This window comes from Lissotriton vulgaris, unplaced genomic scaffold (genome assembly GCF_964263255.1).
Source record: "Lissotriton vulgaris unplaced genomic scaffold, aLisVul1.2 SCAFFOLD_719, whole genome shotgun sequence".
NCBI classification, from domain to species: domain Eukaryota; kingdom Metazoa; phylum Chordata; class Amphibia; order Caudata; family Salamandridae; genus Lissotriton; species Lissotriton vulgaris.
The window spans coordinates 36,101-62,993 of record NW_028243457.1 but is presented as its reverse complement, the minus strand read 5'-3'; the positions used below and the strand labels follow the sequence as shown (position 1 = coordinate 62,993).

The 26,893-nt window shown below is 47.1% G+C and overlaps 1 protein-coding gene across 1 annotated transcript in view; it reads right to left on the bottom strand.

Annotated features, from left to right (window-relative positions):
• Positions 1-26,893, bottom strand: part of LOC147668342 (dynein axonemal heavy chain 1-like) — a gene marked incomplete at its 5' end in the record, with an annotated part of 387,636 nt that overhangs the window by 325,459 nt on the left and 35,284 nt on the right. The window contains 3 exons of the mRNA XM_086948583.1: positions 1,604-1,795; positions 25,266-25,433; positions 26,019-26,210. Of these exons, the coding sequence (XP_086804709.1) occupies positions 1,604-1,795; positions 25,266-25,433; positions 26,019-26,210 (552 nt within the window). The remainder of the gene's footprint in view (positions 1-1,603; positions 1,796-25,265; positions 25,434-26,018; positions 26,211-26,893) is intronic.

Sequence of the window (26,893 nt, the reverse complement as noted above, 5' to 3'; positions counted from 1 at the left end):
AAGTGTGCTCTCTCCCACTTCCCTTTTTTTGTTACCTCTCTTTCCCCGGCGCCACTTTAGAGAACCACATGAATCTCAAGGGTGAACTTTACGTCAGAGCTACCTGGCGGTTAGCTCAAAGCACAACACTGGCCTCAACACTTTTGGCCTGCCTCATATTTCCTGAAAGGGTCTTTGAAAGAGCAGTAGCACTTCAACTAGAAAATCTCATATATATTGCTACAACCTGTTGCAGGTTTTTCAATTGGGATTCTGGCATCCGTGCATTACAGATAGCCACAGACAACATTCTCCAAAATTAAAGTTAAGGCTGCCCCTGCCTCCTGGTCATTCCTAACCTCTTGGCAGTCTTTGACACCAGGTTCAATGTAATATCCTATCCAGCTGCATAGCCATCTTGAACTGATTGACATCAAAACTAGCAAATAGACGACATTACGCTTAAATGGACTCTCATCCAGCTACTTTCAGTCAAATATTTGGTCCCACAAGGCACCATCCTTATATCAATGATATCCAGTATATATTTGGAGCCCTGTGGGGTGCTCCTGGTCAATGAAGATGAGACACAATTATATATATCTGCCTGCATGTGATCAAATGATTGATGTCCGCAGCCTGTCAAGCCATTACAAAGTAAATTCACCTTCCTAAATGGATCAGAAATGCCACTTTCATTCCATGCAGCTTCATGGGGTGTCTCTTTTGCTCGCATCTACAACCACGTCTTTGGGTTTGATATTAATCCCTGCTCTCCTGTAGGAAGTAAGCAAAAATATATTCCTGGTTGCTTGTTGTCCTATCAGCCTCCTACGCAGAATAATAGCCTTTGTAACAACCCACACCAAGATTACAGGCATCAACTACTGCAACGCGCTGATTTCTGGACTTGACTCTCACACCGCATAAGGTCACCTTCTAAGTGGCACAGTCAATGTAAGTATGACCCTCGCACCCAAAATCTGCACTTTCTCACTCTGCTGCCTCACATGAAATTAAAATCTATGTGCATTATTTACTAAACCCTATATGCCATCAAACCAGACAGCACAACCAAAAACACAGTTTCTCAAGTCTTACCCACACCATTCAGCTCTTAAGTCAGATAGTTCTAGAAATGCCTAAGGCAAGGTGGAGTTCAGTGCACTCCCACTTTACTTGTTTGGGTCATTTTCAATGAGGTGAGTTTGTTACTAAAGTGGCACTGTTTGTGTCTGATGCTTTTCAGGCATTTTGTATTTTCATACTGATATTTAAAAGTTACCATGGCATTTTCGCCTCGAATGCTGGAAATTTTTCAAGCATGCAAATCTATGAATGATACAACGCTAGAGAAGGGCAGGAATACAGTGGAAAATCCCACTAAAGAGAATTACATTTCCCTGAAAAGACGCAGAAGGCAAACAGCAGATGCAGTGGTCCCCTGAAAATGCCTTTGCTATTTGGCGCCACATTGTATGGTCCCTCTACTGCAGCAAAGGAATATATCTGCTCTGAGGCTGTCTATGGAAGTCCTGTGGCAAGGCCTGTGTATTTCATATCTGTAGTGTTCAGGCTCTATCTTTGCTCACTGATGGAAGCATGGGGCCATCTCCCCTCTCACCTTGTCAGCGCGTGTCAGCTTTTGTTGAACCTGGTCACGGTTATTCTCCAGCTCTTCTTTCTTGGACAAACAATCCTTGTATTTTGCTTCCAGCGTAGTAATACCTGCCTCCACTTCACCAAGTTCAGCCTTTGCCTTCTCTAGGATTTTCGTAGTAATATCAAGATCCTCCTGTGCTTCCCGCAGGGCTTGCTGTAGAAAAAAACGTAAACAGAAGTGTCATTAACCTCGAATTCATAGGACCAGGAACACTTGAATGGAGAGCATGCAGATCCGAAATGTTCTTGAAATTATCTTCATCACTTTAAAACAGTAACCATGATAAATAATGACCAGAAATAAACAATGAAAGTGAATGTACCAAATTTTGACCACCATATAGATAAGCATAGTGTCTTCCACCAAATCCAGCTCTGGAAGCCAACATGCCAGAAGAACAAATAAAGACTGAAGGCAGTATGAAGAAGAGCCACCAAACTGGTACAATAATGGTGCAAGTATTAAATTAAAAATAAGTCCCATGAGGAGTGGCTCATTAATTTAAATGTGTATCCCCTGGAAGTATGAAACAGTCAGTGGATATGGGAGACATATTTAATTTACTACATTCAAAAGGGTAATAGTTTCTAAGCAGCACCAATCTGCTAGACCTGTAGGTAGTGATACAAACCTGGAGAAGCCAAGACTAAGGGACGTACTTATTTCAAGGAATTGTGCAAATCCATATTATTATATATAAGTAACTACTTGTGTAACGATATATCTGTAAGAGACATCAGTTAGTGATAGATTCATTACCTTAGAATATCCCCAGGCACCAGACTGGATCCGGAAATATTTGCGTAGCAATACCCCTGCGCGTCGGTAGGCGTCGTCTGCGGCTCCGCGTCCGTCGTCGGGGTCGTTAGCGCCGGAATGACGTCGTCGGAGTACTTAGATGCCGCCCATGCGCGCTGACGTCAGTTCTGAAACACAGCTTTTCCACGCCAGATACGCAGAGCCATGATAGAACCAACACTGGTGCCATGAAACTAGGGCCCTGAAAGGGGGTGACCTTAATACTAGATATCGGTTCGCAGAATGGGGAGGATGGGTGGGTCTGTAAGGAATCTATCACTAACTAATGTAATGTAATGTAATGTATGTGTCTTGTAAAGCGCACTACTGCCCTGAGGCGTCGTGGCGCTGAAGACCGCTGGGGAACGCGTCCTGGCTATCCCTGTGAGATGGTCCCTACTGCGTATCTCCAAGGTGAAACCAGGCATCCCATGCGAATGTGGGGGGCCGTTGTAGAGATGAGGCAAGCTAATGCCCAGAGTTACCGAGTGTGATCCCTGGTTAGAGTAGGCACCGAGGCGAGAATTATCGAGTCCGCTGACCCTGGTCCACGACCCTGCAGCGTCGGGAATTGAACCCTGGTCCCGGGCCGTTCTCTGCTTCCGGGTCTGCCGCCTCTAACCAGTGAGCCACACCACTCCACTAATGACTCTTACAGATATATCGTTACACAAGTAGTAACTTGTGCATCTGAAAGAGACACGTTAGTGATAGATTCCTTACCTTAGAATAGATACCCCAGCAATACCAACCCCGGTGGTGGGTCTGCGAACTAATATCACACCAGAAAGTCCTGGAGGACAGAACGGCCAAAGAAGCCATCCCTCCGGACTTGACTGTCCAGGCAGTAGTGTCTTGCGAACGTGTGCAGCGAGGCCCACGTAGCTGCCTGGCAAATGTCCTGTAAGGGGACTCCTCGGCCCAAGGCAGTTGTTGTTGCCGTGGCTCGAGTGGAATGAGCCTGCAATCCAGCAGGGGGCTCCTTTTTGGCCATGGAGTAACATGCCTGAATACACAAGATGATCCACCGCAAAATGGTCCTCTTGTGTACCGCCTTTCCCTTCTTCGCGCCCACGTAACCAACAAAGAGTTGGTCATCCACCCGGAACTGGCGTGTGCGATCTAGGTAATAGGAGAGCGCACGTTTTGTGTCCAGACGGTGGAGCCTCTCTTCCTCTTTCGAGGGATGCGGAGGAGGAAAGAAGGTGGGAAAGGTAATGGACTGCCCGATGTGGAAGGCCGTGACAACCTTGGGCAGAAAGGAAGGTCGTGTACGCAACACCACCTTGTCCGGATGAACAGAGAGGAAAGGTGGAGTAGAAGAAAGAGCCTGGAGCTCACTCACTCTCCTGGCAGAGGTGATGGCAACCAGGAAAGCAGTCTTCAGGGTAAGAAGACGGAGAGGACAGTTATGGAGCGGCTCAAAGGGAGCACACATTAGATAAGTGAGTACAAGATTCAAGTCCCACTGGGGCATCACGAAGGGAACAGGAGGGAACTTGTGTGTGATGCCCTTCAGAAATCTATTTACAATGGGGGACTTGAATAAGGAAGGCTGATCAGGTAGCCGTAAGAAGGCAGAAAGAGCAGCAAGGTACCCCTTAAGAGTGCCCAGAGCAGAGCCCTGCTGGGCAAGGGAAAGAAGGAAGAGTAGAACTTCAGAAAGGGGTGCAGAAAGAGGGTCCACAGCCTTTGCTGTGCACCATGCCACAAATCTGTTCCACCTGCAGGCGTATACCGACTTTGTGGAAGGACGCCTGGCTGCCAGAATGATATCACAGACTTCGGGAGGCAAGTCAAATGGCCTCAACTGCCGCCGCTCAATCACCAAGCTTGTAGGTGGAGACTGGACAAAAGTTTAGTCAAAAAATGACTAGGGGTAGAGCTTCTCCGGATCTGCGCTAGCTGGCGCGGAAAAAAGAAGAACTGACGTCAGCGCGCATGGGCGTCTAAGTATTTCGACGACGGACGCGGAGCCGCAGATGATGCCTACCGACGCGCAGGGGTATTGCTACGCAAAAATTTCCGGATCCAGTCTGACACCTGGGGATATTCTAAGGTAAGGAATCTATCACTAACGTGTCTCTTTCAGATACATTGTTTGCAAACCATTGATGTGTGTGGTTGGAATACAGTGGAAGTGGCAGATTCTGTAAGTAGCCAATCCAGGTCTGATGAACAGTAGATTACATCTGAACTTCTACTCCACTGGGAAGCGAATTTGAGGTTCATCTAGCATCTTCTTGTTTACTCCTATTGAAGCACATTCTGAACAATTGGCTGCTACACTCTTTGCAGTTTAAGAATGTATTTTTATGAATAACAGCTGTATCAACTACTCATATGCTAGCTACTAGCAACGTGCAGTTTTTGTATAGGTGTCAGCAACATAAAAACTACAACATTGGATTCTAAAAAATATAATGTCTGCATTTAAATGGCAGTTTGCTAGGAATTTTCTGAAATTGAAAGGAAGCAAAATATATCCACTGCTCATGCAAACCAAAGTATCGCCTACCTTCTTTCCACCTAAATTTCACCTCTCATGCCCAAACACTGAATCAGTCATGGCACCATGGTCAGAATACTTAGAGCAATCAGCAACTTCAAATGAGTACCTTCACCATTCCAAGGTATTAACTCTTTCCTCTTCCAGAGGATAGCTCAGCAGAAGTAGAAACAAAAATCAACATCTATTGCATCTCTCCCTTCCTATGCCTCTGCCTGGCAAAGCAAACATCTAGTTCAGCACCCCAGGAATACTGCCACCTAGCAAGAAACACCAGTACTTCCCTTCACTGACAAAGTTAAAGTTATGTTAATGGATCATAATAATGGTTGCAACAATGGGGAGAAAGTGTTGTGAATACTGCACAACCGGGGAAAGAAAATATATTGGTAAATGTCTAGCAACAGCACCATGATCCGGGGCGTCCGGGCGATTATTCACATCTCTGTGAACGAGACATGCCACTGTACTCAGCTCTTTGCTCCCCTAATATGCTAGCCTCCTTGCTATATCCACTAATGTATTATCTTTGTCCAATACCCACACAATTTTCTCTTTACCGAGGCAACTAGCAACAAGGTCCAATATCATAAATTGTTGAAGATGAAACCTTTTGCTTTTACAGTTTCGAATACACATAACGACTTCTACTTCAATTTGTCTGACGTTTTTGAGTTGGCGGTAGTCTTGGGAATCACCTGCTCACGTTGTAATATTTAAATCCAGTACGCTGAATTTTAAGCATTCTCCATAAAAGTGTTTTCTCCATACCATATTCTGCAACATAATACATCTGACTAGCAGTAAAGAAGGGCAAAGGTGTTTTTAAATCTAAAAACACATTCAGATTCTTTATGCAGACATCATGATTAACCTGTGTTTCCAATGTAAAAGTGACTGATCCAAGTGTGAGGAATTCACACATGTTTAACTATAATGGTCCGCATGAATGTCACTGGTACTTCTTGGCCACAGCAGAGACTAGAAAAGCCAGCTTGTATTCCCTTTAAAGTGTCTTCACTTCATCTCCTTCTGTCATGAGAAAGATGAGGATTGAGCTGAGGATTGTTTTCGAGTAGGCTCCTTAGCCTCAAAAAACTGGAAGGGATTTTCAGGCTGGAACAGAGAAGGCAATCTGGCTGGTACCACTTCGATACCATTCCATGAATTGTCCATGACTGGGTCCTTCTTCTAATAGCAGGCCCTTGCCCATAGTCGATGACTTTACTTAGGATTCTGGACTTGAGCAACAATGGCCACCACATATCCAGCCCAGTGTTCATGCTTCTGGTGGGAGGGTCAATGAGATCCGGGGGCATCAGCAGTTTCTTCCCTGCATCTCAATTGCCCTGGTTACCCATGAGCCAGTATTCGTTGAGACACAGTCCAGGAGCAAAGAGGTATAGCAGTTAGACATTTTTTAGTAATGTGTTGTATAATGTATCTACCACTTCACAGCCCTTGTGCAGTTGTCAAGTACTTGGATTTCCATTGGATTCCTAGGCACCTTTTGGACTGTATGGTTTAAAAGGATGCTGAATGTGTGTGACCGATATGGAAGGTACTGGGTGAGGTGACTGAGAGATGGGGATGTGATTCCAAAATGGTGTTGTGGCCTAATTGCTCTTAAGTAAGCATGGGCGAATTTTGCGAATCTGGCGTTCGCAAATTTGCGTATTTGCGAACTCGCAATCCGCAAAATCCGCGAATTCTCGTGAATTTGCGGATTTTTTTGTTTTTATAGTGTTCGCAAGGGTTTCTGCCAGTTCGCGAGGATTTTGTACCAGTTCGCAGTTGCAAACTTACTTGTCGGCACGCAACGGTCGCGACTATGTTGTTTCTACGTCTGGTTCATCATCACAGGTGAACAGCACCCTCTGTTTCAACACTGCCACCTTCTGTTTCACCAATGCCACCCTCTGGTACATCAATGCCACCCTCTGGTTCATCATCATCACTGTAGATTATGGGGGAAAAAGCAAGCACACCTTCCCTGCTTCAACTGACATGAATTAATTTGGGGTTAATTTATTAATGTGTCACTGTTTTAAAATTCCAGTCTGGCACCTGCTTCCTTATCTGTAATTTGCTTTCTGTTGCAGTGCAATTTTTTTTTCCAGGACCTTTGTGGCCTACTTGTAGCTATTCTATGATCCGGCTGTGAGGGTCAGAGCAGGGTCATACAATTGTTGCAACTAGCAACTGAACTCTGGAGGGGCCCCAGTCAGGAAGCACTACAGGGAATGGTTACTAATGATGAATTTGAACTTTTGCACCTGCTGAGTGCTTTCAGTTTAGCAAAACTCGTTTTTCTACAGAACAGCAAATGTAATGCCCCAAACAAACTTACTTGTGAAAGTTGATTTCTAATCCAAAAGTGATCGAAAGAAAGTCAAAAGGCCTCAAATCCAAAAAAGGGCAGGCAAATGTCAACCTGAGGAGTTATTCTGATGAAAATCATCATTTTCAGAAGGTCTATGCTGCTTGCTAGTGGATTTCTTGTGCAGAATTGCAAATTTTGTAATTTCGCGAGTGCGTGATTGTTGCTGTCCGGCCGCACCTACATGTTCGCAATTGCGAACTTACGCCGCACGCCGCAAAATTGTATCACCAAGAAAAAAAAATCCGCTGCGTGCGAATTTGCGGATTTTCGGAACATTTGCAAGCGTTCGCGGATCGCGAATTTACCGAAAATCCGCAAAATCCGCGAGCGGAACGGATTTTCCGCCCATGCTTACTCTTAAGCATGAAGCATTGCAGAGTACAAGAACAGATGTACTTGTGTCAGCAGATACTTTAGGGTATTATTCATGAGGAGCCATCATTGATATCGATCAGTGTGTCCACTGGTAACATACTTTATGGGTCTGTGCAGAAGTGACAGAGGGTCAAGCCCTGGATGCATGGTTAAAAAAAACAAAGCAAAGTAAATAGAAAGCACTCGGAAGTGACATACATCCAGACATTGGTGGTGCACTTTGGAAACCAAAGAAATCTAGAGTCAGTGGAAGGCCTAGGCGGCGATGATAGCACTGGGTGCGGCATGTCATTTGTAAAGATCACCAGACATGTACAAAATCTTCCCATGAGCTTTGTCTATGTGGGAAGATCATGATTTGCCATTCCATGATTTGGGAGAGGCTTGAACAGAAAGAATGGGAATCCCCTGTGGGTCTGCTTCTTGATGTCGAATACCTTTGAGATTTAAGTTGTAATAGTTGCTAGGTCCTGTGGGGTATCTTCTGGACTGAATATCCTGCATGGCAAAGGTAGGCTACGAAGCCTAGTGAATGTATCCATAGAGAAATCATTGATTACTTAAGGGCTTGAAGTTGTAGCTGGGACTGCTTTTGACAATGCAGGCTGAATCAGGAAGTCTGGTGCCCTGCATTGTACTTTTCAATTCAGCTGAAGTACCCAAGACAGTGGGAACTGCAAAAGAAATACCTGGTGCTGCACTCAATGGGATTTGCATCAGGATTTTGTGCTGTTGAGCAGCAGTTGTCTTTCAGACCTTCAACTTGTGCTCAAAGCAACCAGGAAGGCGACTGAAGAAGGAACAACAGCCAGAATGGAGACAAATTCTGAAGCCAGATTCATAGAAGGCTTGGAAGTGTTGGATCTCTCCTCCAGCTGCAACTGGGTTGATGAATTTGACATGTCTGCCATGAAGTTTATAGCCCATTTGAGAATGACAGCCATATGAGAATCTGCTGGGCAATGGGTTTGGGATGAAAAGGACATCACTCTCTGGACATTAACTGGGCAGACTGTTACTAGCACCTTACTTGGTAAATTTCAGAGGAAGTTAACTTAGTGGTAACGGGTGCTTTCTGTACTTTCATTTCATTTTGGTGCCCCGTGGGGTTCACAATGCACTGAGCCGAGTCAAGATCAACCACAAGGGCAGATGAGGAGCCAGGAGTGATGTCTACACCACCAGATAGGGGCAGTGAAAGAGACCATCCAACATCCCACAGGAGGAGATGGTCTGACCGTCCCGTCCAAGCTTCTGGAATCACTGGACAACATACACACTTTTTCCCCACATCAGCACCCAGATAGAGTGCAACCTTTTGGTGCAACAGTCTATGGCATTACAACTAGTAGGAGAGACTGTCTCAAACCTTTGGGTATAATGATGGCTTGGTACTCCCATGAGGAGGTTGAATAAGTTCACCTCAATTGTACAGTGGAGCTTCCAGAGAAGAGGGATTGATCCTAAAGAAAGCTCTCATCCTAAGACCTGCAGTCCCTTCATCTGTACTGGTACAAGGGTCAGAGTTGAAAAATTCACCAAGTACAAGAGGTAGATAGCATTTCAGCTGCACGCTTTCACCTTCCTCAGGGTTACTCACAATTCTTGCATAGAACCAGTGAGGGTGACCTCCACTAAGGAGACAAAGGGCGCTCTGTACTGCATTCAGTGGCCAAGACTCTGCACGTATTCTTCCTCCAGGTAATGAAAAGCCAAGTCTGCACAGGAATTGGTGCATCCTTTCTTTGCATGTATGCCATGGGGACATTGTCCCAACATTAGCACACAGAGCGGAGGCTTGCATTAATGGCTATACACCTAGCATATGACTGAAAAGTTATATAGGGTAGCTGCTGAAATTGGCTGATGGTGCAAGGCTTAAACCGTAGCTCCTGGGAATCAGATACCCATAACCTGAATAGAAAAGATAAAGGTAAAAAAGCAAAAATCTAGAGCTAATCCGACTTAAGGATAAGTATTAGTCCCTTCTACAGAAATTAACTAAAACGTGAGATTAGCAAGCTATGATCTACACTGATAGGCAAAAAAAAGTAACAGGTGAGACTGTGTATATGTGCAAGGATGAGGGCATGCTGTATAGGTCATACACACACGTACATGTTGCCAGCACATAAAGTTGTATATTTAAACAACAGGCTGCAGTCTCACCTCATTGTGGTAAGGTAATCCACAGGTTCAGAAAAGAAAAGAGACAGGATGTAAGAGAAACAAATATATGCCTATATACTTGAAGTCAATGATCAAACAAATTAGGTGGTAAAAAAGCTGCACCCATTTAGAGCATCAAAGGCATCACTGCATTTCAAGTAAAATGAGGTACAGGGAAGAGTCATAGACTCTAATATCCAAGTTAAGTACCATTCGAAATCCCATGCTATAACATTGTTTGGGAAAGATTTCTCTCTATTGTGCCTTTATCCGATATTGAGGAGGTCAACACTGATCTGTTTTTTAAAGGCAACATTTAGCACTATGCTCCTCAGTGACACTATTTAATTACATACAGAAAATTGCATAATTGTAAGGATAAGAGTCCACTTCTAAAACAAGAATATGCAAAAAAAATTAAAAACATAAGATTGCACAAGGACACTTGTGCCATTAGCAAAGCGAGAAACAATCCTGAGAAATTTCAGGCAATTCAGAAACAAATTAATAGGTTATGTTCACCGGTTGCCATGTGACCGAATGAAATGACAAACTTCCCTACTACTAACCCATTGAAAGGGAATGAGCTCCCTTCTTTGTCTTCTGATAAGAACCTACAATCTTACTCTTCAAGAATCAGTTACAGGAATGGTCATAACTCCACCAACTATAAGTCTACGAGTCAAATATTATTTATTTATTTATTTATTTTGCGATTTCTAGAGCGCCTGGTGACCCGTAGGCATCCCCGCGCTATAAACCTGAGACGATCCAGAGGAGGGGGAGAGGGGGTGAATTATTTGGGGAACAAGAGGGTTTTAAGTTTCCTGCGGAACGCAGTGAGAGAGGGTTCCAGACGTAGACTGAGAGGGAGTGAGTTCCAGGCTGTGGAGGCTTTGACCGAAAAGCGACGACCGCCGGTGCGGGCCTTCCTGAATTTGGGAACCGTGGCAAGATGTTCGGCGTCAGAGCGAAGGGGTCTAGAGGCTTTGTATGGAGTGACCATATTTTTTAGTGCGGCTGGACCAGCTCCGTTGATGAGCTTGTGGGTGGTGCATAGGGCCTTGAACTCTACTCTCTGGCGAACAGGGAGCCAGTGTAGGGCTTTGAGGGCCGGCTTTGCTGAAACTCTAGGGGGGAGGTTCATAATGAGCCTGGCCGCCGCATTCTGGGTGCGTTGGAGTTTGGCCAGGGTGTACTCAGGGGCCCCAAGATAGATGGCGTTGCTGTAATCGAGCCGGGCCAAGACAAGACCCTGGACCAGCAATTTCCTGGATGGGAGGGGAAGAAGAGGTAGGATCTTGCGCACGGAACGCAGGAGACCGAAGCAGGTGCCTGCTGTCTTGGCCGCCTGCGTTTTCATGGTTAGGTCAGGTTCCAACCATACTCCTAGTGTTTTGATCTCATTTTTAGGAGAGGGGATTTCGCCGAAGGTGTCAGGCCAAGATGATGGTGGAAAGGACGTCCATTTGTTGCCCAGGAGCATGATCTCGGTCTTTGCACCGTTCAGCTTCAAGGCCGAGTCACACATCCAGGTATGGATGTCCTGGAGACAATGCAGCAAGCTGTCAGGGTGGTTATCCAGGTGGGACAGGGAGACGACTAGTTGGGTGTCGTCAGCGTAAATAATTATTTTTATACCGTAGGGGACCACTACGTCTTCCAGGGGGGCCATATAGACATTAAACAGGGTGGGGCTGAGCGACGACCCCTGGGGAACTCCATTCTTCAGTGGAAGAGGTTCTGACCGGGAGTTGCCGTCCCACACCTGAAAGGATCGATAGGAGAGAAAGGATTCGATCCACGCTCGCGCCGTACCCACAATTCCTGCCTTGGCCAGGCGATGTAATAGGACACGGTGGTCCACCGTATCAAAGGCGATGTAATAGGACACGGTGGTCCACCGTATCAAAGGCGGCGCTAAGGTCCAGGAGGATCACTGCCACTGATCCCCCTGAGTCTAGGATACACCTTGCCTCCTCGATGACAGAGAGGGGGGCGGTGTCCGTGCCATGGCCGGGTCGAAACCCAGTTTGGGATTGGAGCAGGATATTGTTTGTCTCAAGAAATTGGGACAGTTGCGAGTTAACTAGCTTTTCAGCCATCTTACTGATACATGGGAGCAGTGAGATCGGTCTGTAATTAGACATATCATCCGGGTTAAGTTGGGGTTTTTTCAGCAGGGCCTTAACAACTGCGTTCTTCCAATTGGGGGGCACCGTTCCTCCAGCGAGGGAAGAGTTGATAAGGTCCATGATGAAGGGGGCTATGATGGGAGACACCTTTTTTAGGAATCTGACCGGGGCTGGGTCAAGGGGGGAACCGCTTTTCATTTTCTCTAGCGTGGACATCACCTCGGTGAGGGAGACTGCTCTGAAGGTGTCCAGCTGTGGGCTATTGTTGCTGTTCGCTATATCCGTGATGGGGGGGGGCTGACAGTAGGAAGGGAGTCCAGTATCCGCAGGATTTTCGAATCGAAGTAGTTAGCCAGATCCTTACTTCTGTCTGGGGGGGGGGGGAGTGAGGGGGGGTGCTGTTGGGATGTTTAGTAATTCTTTGACTATCTGATAAGATTCTTTGGATGAGTTATTCTGTTGTCATAAAACGTTGATTTAGCTAATTTCAAGGCTGTTTTGTATCGTCTTACCGCATTGTGATATATGTCCTTGTTACTATGGAGCCAATCTTTCCTCCATACTCTCTCTGCCTTCTTGCACTCTTTACGGAGCGCTCTGAGTTCGGAATTATACCAAGGTGCATGGCCCTTGGTCTTATTTTTAACCTCTCGATTTTTGATGGGGATGAGGCTGTCGAGGGAGGAGGAAATCCAGTCTCTGAACTGGGTGTCTGCCAAGGCGGGGTCGGCTGCAAGACTGGGGGTGGTAGCGTCAAGAGCCAAGGCCCAGTTTTCCATCGAAAGTCTGGCCCAAGATCTGTCTTTGGTGTAAGTTGGGGGATTATGGGGTTTCTTAAAGGACCCTGGGAGATGGGCCGAGACCAAGAAGTGGTCCGTCCACGGGAGGGGGAGGGAATTGGTGAACTGGAGGGAAGGGATGTTCGAGAATACAGGGTCGAGCAGATGTCCTTTCGAATGCGTGGCTCCTGAGTTAGCCAGGGAGAAGCCAAGGGCGCCAAGTTCACAGATTAAGTCAGATGGCCCTGTGTCTAATAGATCATCGAAATGGATGTTAAGGTCACCTGTAATCAAGAAGTTAGATGTTAAGTGGGCCAGGGATGAAACGGTTTCTAGGAAAGCGGCGGAGAAGGGGCCGAGGTGTCCAGGGGGCCGGTAGACCAGAAGGCCTGACAGGGAGTAGGTCGGTGAGAGCGTCAGCGTGAACAGACAGCTCTCCGACTCCTGGTTCTGAATCTCAGTAGATCGGCAGGTGAAGTAGTCTCGGTAGATGATGGCTATTCCACCACCTCGACCCAGAGGGCGGGGTTGGGACATGATGAGAAAGCCCGGGGGAAGGGCCGAGACTATGTCGGAGTTGGAATGACCGGTGATCCAAGTTTCGGTTAGGAAGAGTATATCCAGATCGTGATCGACAATCAGATGGTTTATGAGTAGGGCGTGCTTGGGAAGCGATCTGCAGTTGAGTGTCGCTAATTTGAGGCCTGGGATTGGGGCGGCCATCCTGGGAAGGAGTAGGTTTCCAGGTTTGCAGATGTTACAGCTAGTGAAGGGGACGTTTGGGTCGTGTATTGCATGACAGGTGATATTTTTCGAAGGTCTGAGGCTGAGGAGATCTCGACGTGAGTAATATCTTCTATTGGCGGTAGGTTCCGGCATGGGGGCTGGCCCTAGGCCCGGTCGTGCGCGGACGGGCGCAGACGGGCTTGCCTTAGGCGCTCCCGCTGCGCTCGTCCGCTGCGCTTCCTGTGCATGCACATTTCTAGGAGGAGGGGGCGTGGCCTCTAGTGGGCGTGGTCGGCGAGCGCGCCTGGTCTAATGGCGGCCGCTTTAGCAAAGTAAAAAGCGCTACAGCGTATGCACCGCTGTGTGCTTCAAGAGGCTTTTACTGTTGTGGAGGGTACAGTAAGGATGACAATTCAAGTGAATAAGTGACACCACACAATTTTAAAACAAGGTTTTAGCCAAGGTTTGATGCGTACCTCCAGCTCCCGGCTTCCGCCTCAGGACTGGGTCAGGGATGTAAACGTTGCGCTGACGATCAGCGTTTAAGTAGGCGGGAAAATGGGGGCGTGGCCTCTAGTGGGCGTGGTCGGCGAGCGCGCCTGGTCTAATGGTGGCCGCTTTAGCAAAGTAAAAAGCGCTACAGCGTATGCACCGTTGTGTGCTTCAAGAGGCTTTTACTGTTGTGGAGGGTACAGTAAGGATGACAATTCAAGTGAATAAGTGACACCACACAATTTTAAAACAAGGTTTTAGCCAAGGTTTGATGCGTACCTCCAGCTCTCGGCTTCCGCCTCAGGACTGGGTCAGGGATGTAAACGTTGCGCTGACGATCAGCGTTTAAGTAGGCGGGAAAATGGGGGCGTGGCCTCTAGTGGGCGTGGTCGGCGAGCGCGCCTGGTCTAATGGTGGCCGCTTTAGCAAAGTAAAAAGCGCTACAGCGTATGCACCGCTGTGTGCTTCAAGAGGCTTTTACTGTTGTGGAGGGTACAGTAAGGATGACAATTCAAGTGAATAAGTGACACCACACAATTTTAAAACAAGGTTTTAGCCAAGGTTTGATGCGTACCTCCAGCTCCCGGCTTCCGCCTCAGGACTGGGTCAGGGATGTAAACGTTGCGCTGACGATCAGCGTTTAAGTAGGCAGGAAAATGGGGGCGTGGCTTCTAGTGGGCGTGGTCGGCGAGCGCGCCTGGTCTAATGGCGGCCGCTTTAGCAAAGTAAAAAGCGCTACAGCGTATGCACCGCTGTGTGCTTCAAGAGGCTTTTACTGTTGTGGAGGGTACAGTAAGGATGACAATTCAAGTGAATAAGTGACACCACACAATTTTAAAACAAGGTTTTAGCCAAGGTTTGATGCGTACCTCCAGCTCCCCGCTTCCGCCTAAGGACTGGGTCAGGGATGTAAACGTTGCCCTGACGATCAGCGTTTAAGTAGGCGGGAAAATGGGGGCGTGGCCTCTAGTGGGCGTGGTCGGCGAGCGTGCCTGGTCTAATGGTGGCCGCTTTAGCAAAGTAAAAAGCGCTACAGCGTATGCACCGCTGTGTGCTTCAAGAGGCTTTTACTGTTGTGGAGGGTACAGTAAGGATGACAATTCAAGTGAATAAGTGACACCACACAATTTTAAAACAAGGTTTGATGCGTACCTCCAGCTCCCGGCTTCCGCCTCAGGACTGGGTCAGGGATGTAAACGTTGCGCTGACGATCAGCGTTTAAGTAGGCGGGAAAATGGGGGCGTGGCCTCTAGTGGGCGTGGTCGGCGAGCGCGCCTGGTCTAATGGCGGCCGCTTTAGCAAAGTAAAAAGCGCTACAGCGTATGCACCGCTGTGTGCTTCAAGAGGCTTTTACTGTTGTGGAGGGTACAGTAAGGATGACAATTCAAGTGAATAAGTGACACCACACAATTTTAAAACAAGGTTTTAGCCAAGGTTTGATGCGTACCTCCAGCTCCCGGCTTCCGCCTAAGGACTGGGTCAGGGATGTAAACGTTGCGCTGACGATCAGCGTTTAAGTAGGCGGGAAAATGAGGGCGTGGCCTCTAGTGGGCGTGGTCGGCGAGCGCGCCTGGTCTAATGGCGGCCGCTTTAGCAAAGTCAAAAGCGCTACAGCGTATGCACCGCTGTGTGCTTCAAGAGGCTTTTACTGTTGTGGAGGGTACAGTAAGGATGACAATTCAAGTGAATAAGTGACACCACACAATTTTAAAACAAGGTTTTAGCCAAGGTTTGATGCGTACCTCCAGCTCCCGGCTTCCGCCTCAGGACTGGGTCAGGGATGTAAACGTTGCGCTGACGATCAGCGTTTAAGTAGGTGGGAAAATGGGGACGTGGCCTCTAGTGGGCGTGGTCGGCGAGCGCGCCTGGTCTAATGGCGGCCGCTTTAGCAAAGTAAAAAGCGCTACAGCGTATGCACCGCTGTGTGCTTCAAGAGGCTTTTACTGTTGTGGAGGGTACAGTAAGGATGACAATTCAAGTGAATAAGTGACACCACACAATTTTAAAACAAGGTTTTAGCCAAGGTTTGATGCGTACCTCCAGCTCCCGGCTTCCGCCTCAGGACTGGGTCAGGGATGTAAACGTTGCGCTGACGATCAGCGTTTAAGTAGGCGGGAAAATGGGGGCGTGGCCTCTAGTGGGCGTGGTCGGCGAGCGCGCCTGGTCTAATGGCGGCCGCTTTAGCAAAGTAAAAAGCGCTACAGCGTATGCACCGCTGTGTGCTTCAAGAGGCTTTTACTGTTGTGGAGGGTACAGTAAGGATGACAATTCAAGTGAATAAGTGACACCACACAATTTTAAAACAAGGTTTTAGCCAAGGTTTGATGCGTACCTCCAGCTCCCGGCTTCCGCCTCAGGACTGGGTCAGGGATGTAAACGTTGCGCTGACGATCAGCGTTTAAGTAGGCGGGAAAATGGGGGCGTGGCCTCTAGTGGGCGTGGTCGGCGAGCGCGCCTGGTCTAATGGCGGCCGCTTTAGCAAAGTAAAAAGCGCTACAGCGTATGCACCGCTGTGTGCTTCAAGAGGCTTTTACTGTTGTGGAGGGTACAGTAAGGATGACAATTCAAGTGAATAAGTGACACCACACAATTTTAAAACAAGGTTTTAGCCAAGGTTTGATGCGTACCTCCAGCTCCCGGCTTCCGCCTAAGGACTGGGCCAGGGATGTGGATGTAAATATTGGGTGGAACCCCATAGGCGGTGAGCACAGTTTGTCTATCCTACTAGCAAAATTAATCTACAAAACATATATTTAAAATGGAAAGGCTGATCATTATCACCATTTGCTTCCTAAAACTGATCTTAATTAAACCTACCATCATGGCTAAACACATGTATACCAAAAGCTATGGTTGCTCGATAGATACTTGAGCTACTTGTCCAGTCAGGTCACCTTTATTATCTCTTCTTTGCCCTTCACTACTTGAACACATTCTATAGAGCTAATAATTTAAGTTGAGGACACATCAATATGAACCTCAAAGCAGATTGAAACAATCTAGACACCATGAAGCCTCTTCGTGGGTCACCAACAAATTAAAACAGGCTTAATTAGAGTTGTGGCGTCAGAAATGTAAAGGGCGAAAGAACTACGCTCTAATGGCTAACTCATGTCATTTATCTCACCCCAAGCAATATAAATCAGAGATTCAAAAAGCTAAATGAGCATATTATATAAACTATTTCTTCTACTAATAAATCCAAAGAGATCTTTGGAATAATATCTGAACTCTCCAACCCAGACTGAGTGACACTACCTATTATTACTTCTCAAGTACTTTGTGCAAGTTGGTGACTATTAAAACGAACATCCCCCTTCCTATTGAGAACAAGGATTAGATGAATCCTAGCACTCTCACCATTTCCAGAAACTGGCAAAGACACTTTTTCATCTTATTGACAAAAGTAAAATCTGGTTCCGCAAACAACCTTTACCCCACAAAAATCTTGAAAATAGTTTTTTCTGAAATCCCAGAACCAGCGTTGTCACTCCTTAATCAATCATTAGTCAGGGAAAGTACTCAGTGTTTTAAAACCGCAATAGTCGCACCATTTCAGAAAAAAACAAGAAGAAGATCCCCATATCGCCCTAGTTCCCTCTTGTCCTACTTAGCTAAAATACTTGAAACACATATGGCACAAAAACGTTGTTCCTTTCTAGAGGAAACCCACTTCCGGGTCTCCTGTTAGGCTCTTTTCCGCCCAGCTCACTCGACAGAGGCAGTAATTCTATCAGTTATAGATGACATGCAAGAGGAAATTGATCACAATAACACTTGCGCTCTGGTGTTACTTGACTTATCAGCGGCCTTCGACATGTTGAACTACAACCTTCTAGTGGGCCGTGTCAGGGCTGCTGGATTGAGGGGCACTGATCTTCACTGGATTGTCTTCTTTTTAAGAGATCAAACTCAGGCAGTCGGTCTAACTCCGTTCATGTCTTTTAAGTTTCATCTAGACTGCGGAGTACCTCAGGGATTTTCATTATTCCCCCATCTTTCTTAATATCTACAATTGTCCCCGTATCTATGCACTTGCTAAACTTAACTACAACATTTATAATTACGCAGGTGATACAAAATTGCTTTTTAAACTGGATAACTCCCCGAGTCGAAGGAGCATTTTAAAACTATAATGATGTTCATCCGGAAGTGGATGAAAAGCAATCAGCTGAAATTAAATACGAACAAAACAAAGGTTATTATAACCAATAATAAGCTTGAAAACTGGACTGAGCATTTTAACCTGCACAGTTAAGAGAGCCCACTCTCCAAAGAAAGCGGTAAAAGTCCTTGGAATCATCATTGATTTGGAGTTGTCCTTGAAAAGTATCATTGGATAAGTTATTTCATCTTTTTTTTTAAGGTTCCAGAAAATGGACAAATTCCTTACATCTGAAGCTCTTGTTCAGGCTGTTATCACCCTAGTGTTGTAAAGAACAAGTTACTTACCTTCGGTAACGCTTTTTCTGGTAGATACTATATCTGCCTGTGGATTCCTCACCTTGTGAATATCCCTTTGCGCCAGCAACATTCGGAAATTCTTTTGTAGCCTCGCGCCGACGTGGACTCGGACGTCATAGAGTCACGGCTTCACCCGCGACTCCGCTGACGTCACCGACGCCTACAATAGGCCCACGCCGGCGTGATGACATCAGTTCCGCCCTTTTTTCCGTGCCATCGAGGCACGCGAACGGACCAATGTAAGCAGAAATATACATAGTATACATAATATACAATAATCAAGGAGAAAAACACACACAGTATGAAGCAAATGCAAACAAAACAACTCCTTAACAATACATTATACAATGCAATACTTCAACTCTGGTAAAGAAGAGTGGACAACGGGGAGGCGGGTGGGTCAGTGAGGAATCCACAGGCAGATATAGTATCTACCAGAAAAAGCGTTACCGAAGGTAAGTAACTTGTTCTTCTGATAGATACATCTGCCGTGTGGATTCCTCACCTTGTGAATAGAGTCCCACAGCAGTCCCACACTCCCGGAGGAGGGTGTCCACTCTTCTAAACCAGGAAATCCTGAAGGACAGAGCGGGCAAAGTGGCCATCCCTCCTCACCTCAGTGTCCAAGCAGTAGTGCTTTGCGAACATGTGGAGGGAGGACCAAGTTGCCGCCCTGCAAATGTCCTCCACAGGAACACCTCTAGCCAATGCAGAGGTAGATGACTTAGCCCTTGTAGAATGAGCCCTTATACCCTCTGGAGGTTCCTTACCGGCCAAAGAGTAGCAGATCTTTATGCAGAGGACGATCCATCTCGATTAAGTCCTTTTATGGACCGCTCTTCCTTTCTTGCAGCCAGCAAAGCCAATGAAGAGTTGATCATCCAATCGACAGTCCTTAGTTCTGTCCAAATAAAAAGACACCGCCCTCTTAGGGTCCAGACGGTGCAACCTCTCCTCCTCCTTGGAAGGGTGTGGGGGAGGATAAAAGGTAGGGAGGGTAATAGATTGACCAAGGTGGAAAGGAGTCACCACCTTAGGAAGAAAAGCAGCCCTGGTCCTAAGAACCATTCGATCAGCATGAATGGTCAAGAAAGGGGGCTTGGAACTAAGAGCTTGAAGCTCACTTACCCTCCTTGCTGAGGTTATTGCAACGAGGAAGACTACCTTAAAGGTTAAAAGCCTCATAGGACATTTATGAAGAGGCTCAAAGGGAGCACCCATCAGAAAAGTCAAGACAAGATTTAAATCCCACTGAGGCACAATAAAAGGAGTAGGAAGGAACATATTCGTGAGACCCTTCAAAAACCTTAATACAACTGGAGACTTAAAGAGAGACGGCTGGTCAGGCAAACAAAGAAAAGCCGACAGTGCCGAAAGATAACCCTTAACCGTAGCAACAGCAAGACCCTGCTGTGCCAGAGAAAGAGCAAACCGGAGAACGTCAGACAAACGGGCTCTCAAAGGGTCAATAGAATACCCACCACACCAATTGACAAATTTAGACCATCTATACGAATAGACCGATTTAGTGGAGTCACGCCTGGCTGACAAGATGACATCCACTACGTCAGGTGTGAGGGATAAGGAAATCAGGTTGCCCCGTTCAATCTCCAGGCATGAAGGTGCAATGTCTGGAGGTGGGGGTGTAGAACCTGCCCCTCCATCTGAGAGAGGAGGTCTGCCCTAAGAGGGAGACGGAGCGGCGGGTGAGAGGAGCGGTGGAGTAGATCTATATACCACACCCTTCTTGGCCAGTCCGGGGCGATCAATATGACTTGGGCCCGGTCTTGGCGAATCTTCCTCAGAACCCGAGGAATCAAGGGTATGGGAGGAAACGCGTAAAGGAGTTGATCTCCCCAACTCAACTGAAACGCGTCCCCCAAGGCTCCCTGCATCGGATACTGGAGACTGCAGAATGACGGGCAGTGAGCATTCTCGCAAGTAGCGAACAGGTCCACCTGAGGAGTCCCCCACGTCCGAAAGACATGACGCACCACCTCTGGGTGAAGCCTCCACTCGTGATCGGCAGAGAACTGCCGACTGAGAACGTCTGCACGAACATTCAGAACTCCGGCCAGATGATTTGCCATCAGACAAATCTGGTGGTCCTGAACCCAGGACCAGAGACGCAGAGCGTCTCTGCAGAGACACTGCGACCCCACTCCTCCCTGCTTGTTGATGTACCACATCGCGGTCGTGTTGTCCGTCAGGACTTGAACCGACTGACCGCGAAGGGAAGGGAGGAAGGCCTTGAGCGCCAGACGTATCGCCCGCAATTCCAGAAGGTTGATGTGAAGCAACCTTTCCTCTGGAGACCAAAGACCTTTGACCTCCAGGTCCCCCAGATGAGCACCCCACCCTAGAGTGGATGCATCCGTAATCACTGTGGCCACCGGAGGAGGTAGCTGAAAAGGCTTCCCCTGAGACAGGTTGCCTTCCACGCCCCACCAAGACACATCCACCGCAGCTTCTCTGGAGATCCTCACTGACTCCCTGAGATCTCCGTTGTGCTGATACCACTGCCTGCGGAGGCACCACTGGAGCGCCCTCATGTGCCAGCGTGCACGGTTGACCAACAGAATGCAAGAAGCCATCAGACCGAGCAGGCGAAGGACCTTCAGGACTGGAACGACCGCTCCATTATAGAATAAAGGAACCATATCCAGTATGTTGCGAATCCTTTGAGGAGGAGGGAATGCACGACATACAGTTGTGTCCAGTACTGCACCTATGAACAGGTTGCGCTGGGAGGACACCAGGTGAGATTTGGGCACATTTATTGAAAAACCCAACCTGAACAACAACTGGGTTGTCTCCTGCAAGTGATGGAGCACTTTCTCGACCGACTCCGCTTTGATCAGCCAGTCGTCTAGATAAGGGAATACTGGAATCCCCGACCTCCTGAGATGCGCCGCCACTGCCATCACCTTGGTGAAGACTCGAGGCGCAGTAGTAATCCCAAACGGAAGGACCGCAAACTGATAGTGCTGCGAACTCACCATAAAACGGAGATACTTCCTGTGCGACTTGAGGATAGGGATGTGAAAGTACGCATCCTGCAAGTCGAGCGACACCATCCAGTCTTCTTCCAGCAGAGCCTGAAGAACCTGAGCAAGGGTGAGCATCTTGAATTTCTCCTGTTTTAGATAAAAATTCAAGATCCTGAGATCCAAAATCGGCCGAAGCCTGCCTTCCTTCTTGGGAATCAGAAAATACCGGGAGTAGCATCCCTGACCTTTTTCCTGCTCTGGGACCACCTCTATCGCACCCTTCCTCAACAGAGTTTGAACTTCCTCCTGTAGGAGTAGTAGATGTTCCTCTGAGCAATAACCCTGGCAAAGAGGGTAATTGGGAGGGAATTCCCGAAAGGGAAGGGCATACCCAATTTCTACGAGATTGAGAACCCAAAGATCTGATGTAACCGATTCCAAATCCCGTAGAAAGTGAGTAAGCCGACCCCCCACCGGACCCACATGATCCTGGATGGCGGATCTAGGGCTGCTTTTCTGTGGCTGGGGGGTTGGAGGAGGTGGAGGAGGAAGAGGTCTGACGCCCTCTAGGACGCGTCCTTTGCCTTCCCCTGTACGACTTATACAAGGTGTTTGACTGCTGCTGCTGTTGCTGCTGCTGCTGCTGTCCTTGTCTAAATGTATGAAAGGAAGAGCGACCAAAGCCTCTGAATCTCCTGGTCGTAGAGCCTCTCACTTGCAGACCAAGAGATCTAGCAGTTGCCCTGCTGTCCTTAAATCTCTTCAAGGCCGAATCCGCCTTTTTGCCAAAGAGTCCCTCTCCATCGAAAGGCACATCAAGCAAAGCAGATTGCACATCAGCTGAAAAATCTGAGGATTTCAACCATGCAGAACGTCTTGTGGCAACAGCAGTGCCCATAATCCTCGCCACAGAGTCTGCAGTATCAAGGCCGCTCTGAATAACCCAACGAGCTGCTGCCTGAGTGTCAGATAAAGCTTCCTCAAAGTCACCTCTACAGTCTTCAGGAACCTTTGGGATCAAAGCACGTACTGAGTCCATTAGAGCATGGATATATCTTCCCATAAGGCAAGTGGCATTTGTGTACTTCAACGCCATGCTAGCGGAAGAGAAAGTCTTCTTGGCTACCTGATCTTGCTTTTTAGCCTCCTTGTCACCAGGAACTTGTGGAAAAGCACCCACTGACTTCTTGGAACATGCCGCTTGGATCACCAAACTCTCAGGCGAAGGGTGTGTCGACAAAAAGGCAGGGTCCTCAGGAGCCACTCTATACCTTCGAGCCACACCTTTCGAGACTGCAGGAGCAGAAAGAGGCTTCTTCCACACCTCCATAATAGGATCAGTCAGAGCATCATTAAAAGGGAGCAATGAAGAACCTCTTTAAGCAGATTCGATTTGAACTCAACAGTAGGCAATTTTAAGCCTAAAAGACCCGCTGCTTTTCTCATAACCACGTGATATGGTTGAGCATCCTTTGACGGTGCATCAGGGCCTGATTGCAAGACCCACTCTGGAGAAAATTCAAGTCCACTAGCCTCTGCTAGATCCTCAAAATAATTTTCATCCAGCTCACCTTCCTCCAAGTCAGAATGAGACTCACAGTACCTCTGTTCTTCTAGCAGACGTTGAGCCTCCCTTCTAGATCTTAACTCGAAGTGCAGCCGGATCCATTGTCGACTCCGACGGCGCCGGAGCCGACGTCGGGACCGAACCCGAAGGCTTAGAAGAATGTTCCAAAGACTTGCTTGGAGCAGGCGACGCCGGTGCAGGAGTCGTCGACTTCGGATGAGCTGGCGTCGACATCGGCGTCGACCTCGGTGGAGCCTGGTACTGCCACAGCGGGGTCTGAGCCGGCAAAAACGGCATGAAAGGTGCCGGGGCATATGAATGAGGCACCCCCAAATTAAATGCCATTGGACCCATAGGACCCGAAGGCGCTCCAGAGGGGTACCAAGACTTAGAGAAGACATCATACATTGCGTTAAGAAACGCAGAAGGATCCTGACCTGGAGCTGGAAATGGTGGATGCTCAGGCCGACCTCGAGGTAGATTCGAATCTGTCTCAACAACAGGAGTCGAATTCTCAACCTCTTCAGGAACCTCCTCTTCCTCCTCCTGTGCCGGAGACGGAGCCGGAGTCGGTGAATGAGCCGGCGACTCCGAAGGCGAAGCCTCGCCCTCCTGATCCGAAGCCTCATGTGGAGGAATTACCTTCGATCTTATCTTCTTAGGTGATCTCGACCTCGAGCCAGACTTATCACCTGAATGACGTCGAGACATATGTCTTCTCTTCTTGCGCTTCCTTCGCGACCTCGAAGCATGATCCGAGGAAGACTTCGAAGCCGACGCCTCCCGAGACCTCGACCTCGACTTCTTCGAATGGGACTTCGAAGATTTTCTTTCTTTATCGGCCTTCAATTTAGCAACAAGAAGCTTAGACTCCCTTTCTCGGAGGGCCTTAGGATTCATTTTTTGACACGACGAACACCCATCCACGTCGTGATCTGAGCTCAAGCACCAAATGCAGTCCTGGTGCGGGTCCGTAACGGACATCATTTTTCCACATTCCCTGCAGGGCTTAAAACCCGTCTTCTTTGTCGACATTTTTACGAACAAAGTAACAAGAGAACTGGAAACAACGAAGAAATAAAGCTACAGAGTAACTTGAAGCTACAGAGTATCCCGAAAACCGTTAGCGTCGACGACGCGAAAAAAGGGAACTGATGTCATCCCGCTGGCGTGGGCCTATTGTAGGCGTCGGTGACGTCAGCGGAGTCGCGGGCGAAGCCGTGACTCTATGACGTCCAAGTCCACGTCGGCGCGAGGCTACAAAAGAATTTCTGAATGTTGCTGGTGCAAGGGGATATTCACAAGGTGAGGAATCCACACGGCAGATGTATCTATCAGAAGATTAGATTATGCTAACCCCTTATATGCTGGCCTTTCAAAAGGCCTCATTAGAAGACTGCAAACAGGGCAGAAACAGGCTGCTCTCCTGATCCATAAACAACCTAAATATTGTTACATTACCCCTAGGATGAAGAATCTTCACTGGCTACCCATGAACAAAGAATAACCTCCCAGGTTGATTTCATTATTTTTAAATCTGTGCATTGTAACTGCCCTTCCTTTATTAGTTTTCAGATTCAGAAGTATATCCCCTTCCATTCCTAATGCTCTGCCCAACTGAACTTGCTATCAGTTCCCAAATTCAAGTGTAAATGCTTGGGTGGGGTCAGATTCTCAGTAGTCGCCCCAAAACTATGGAACGCCTTGCCGTATGAGAGAAGATCTGCCAATAGCTACCCATCCTTCAGGAAAGCACTGAAAACCGAGCTCTTCAGCAAGCTTATAATACTTAGCTTCTGTTTAGTTGACATCTACTGATATCTCCTTAAGCACAATGAAACCGTTTGGTATACGCGCTATAAAAAATGACAGTATCATAACATAATATACAGCTTTCATACTCTGCAGATATATTTTGTATTTGCCCGGGGAGCAACCATGTGAAGCCTGGAGCTGAGCCAATATTAGCTCACCATCACAGAGTAGTTAACATAACAATTGCTGAACCTTGCACAGTGACCAACTGTATCACCATAACAGGCTACTAACTTTATTGACTTAGCAGAACTACACCTCAAGACCACTTCCGTTCCGATGCAATGTTTATTACATCCTGGTATGTACACTGCATGTTGTACCTGTAATAAACATATAGCATTTACAGCTCTCAGAAACCACGAGAGAAGGCTAAAATACATTTTTGATCTAAAAAACAGACTGACGAGGTAGCCCTTACCCTTTTAGGCTCCACAGCCTTGGCAATGAAGTGATATTTATGCATAGCCCGCACCCACTGGCAAATAGAGGTGCAAGCTTTGGACACCCGGGCGATGGCTGATGGTTGGAACTCCTCGTTATCAATGTATGGCTGGACAGTTTTGATCACTATGTCTGGAATATTGTCCTGTAAAAATAGAACAGAAACATGAAGAGGAAAGATAAAGTATAGGCTTTGATGTTCTGAACATTAGAGAGATATGAGAGGAGCAGGAGCTCTGGGCAGAAGCCCTGGTTGTGCTCAGCAGTGGTACAATGATTACTGTGCTCAGCTCTAAATCATTACAAAAGGAACATAATGAGCTTCAAAATGTAAACGGTGTGATCAATACTGGGATACTATAAAACACAGGGCAAAGAGTGCAAGAACAAGGGCTAAAGCATTTGCAGTCCGGAGATGATGCAAGGACCTCTGTGCTTTAATAGTTTTAAATGATCAGGATATCTCAAGACAGAATCGTCTGTGTAGCGATAGGATAATGCAAAATAGAAACTACAGGTGCATGTAATTCAGTGGTCTCAGTATGAGAGGAAAAGACAATGGAATTCTTAAGTTTGCTCATAACAGCAACAGTGTAAGAGATGCAGAGGGTGTAAGTTGATAACATTGGGGTGGTTAGCACTGGAGCAGCATCAGATGATCAAGAGCTACTTAACTGAAGATCTTGATCCATGCTCAACACTATGAATTCAAAATGCTCTTACTGCTCACCTTGTCAAATTTAAAAAGTCCCTCAAGGAATTTCCCTGGATCTTGAAGCATTGCCTTGCCAGGCTCCCAGTAGTCATCCACTTTGCTGCCTGGAGTGTCTCCTTGGACTTTTTTGGGCTTGATTCCTTTCAAGATGCAAACAGCTTCTATCACCAGCTTAACACCAACTGGGGGCCGCTGCATTGCTCGCACCTGGAAAAAACAGTTGATCACGATGATCCCTTGACACCCTCTTATCAAAAACAATGGATCAGTATTTAAGGTATTTAGGCAGCAACATCCATCACAAGTTCGACTTTCTTATCATTATCTGCTCACAAAATCTTGCAGTCTTAAAGAAGCAAGGGCGAAACAATTCAATAGATAAAGGTACTCTTAGGGATTCTTATGTCTTTCCCAAAACGACCTTTTCTTGCTCAAACAAAACTCCTATACTGTTGAGCTCTCTTTCCTCTGACTTTAACTGCTAGCCATAGCTTTGCATCTGAATTTTCCTCATCATTTGCTTAACTTAACACTTTATTACCCTTTCACTAAAGGGAGGAAGTAGAAAATGAAGTATAAGGGTGAACAAGTAGCAAAGCATATAGAGAGTGTTTGAGGGATAGAGGACAAAAGCAGAATGGATCGGTCATCACAATGATGGAGCAGCCTGGGCCTAGTGGGGCGGGTATGTCATGGATTTGTTATCAGCAAATAATAAATCCTATTTCTCCGCTCTGCATGTCTATCAGCTTCCAAGTTTCTACTCTTTAAGATGTTAAATATTACTGTCTTCCCCAGATGGAGCAGCTTAATTATGTCTAAGAAGACAGAGTGTCAGGGCCCTCTCAATCCGGTTAGAGAGGCAACAAATTCAGAACACCCTATATTGA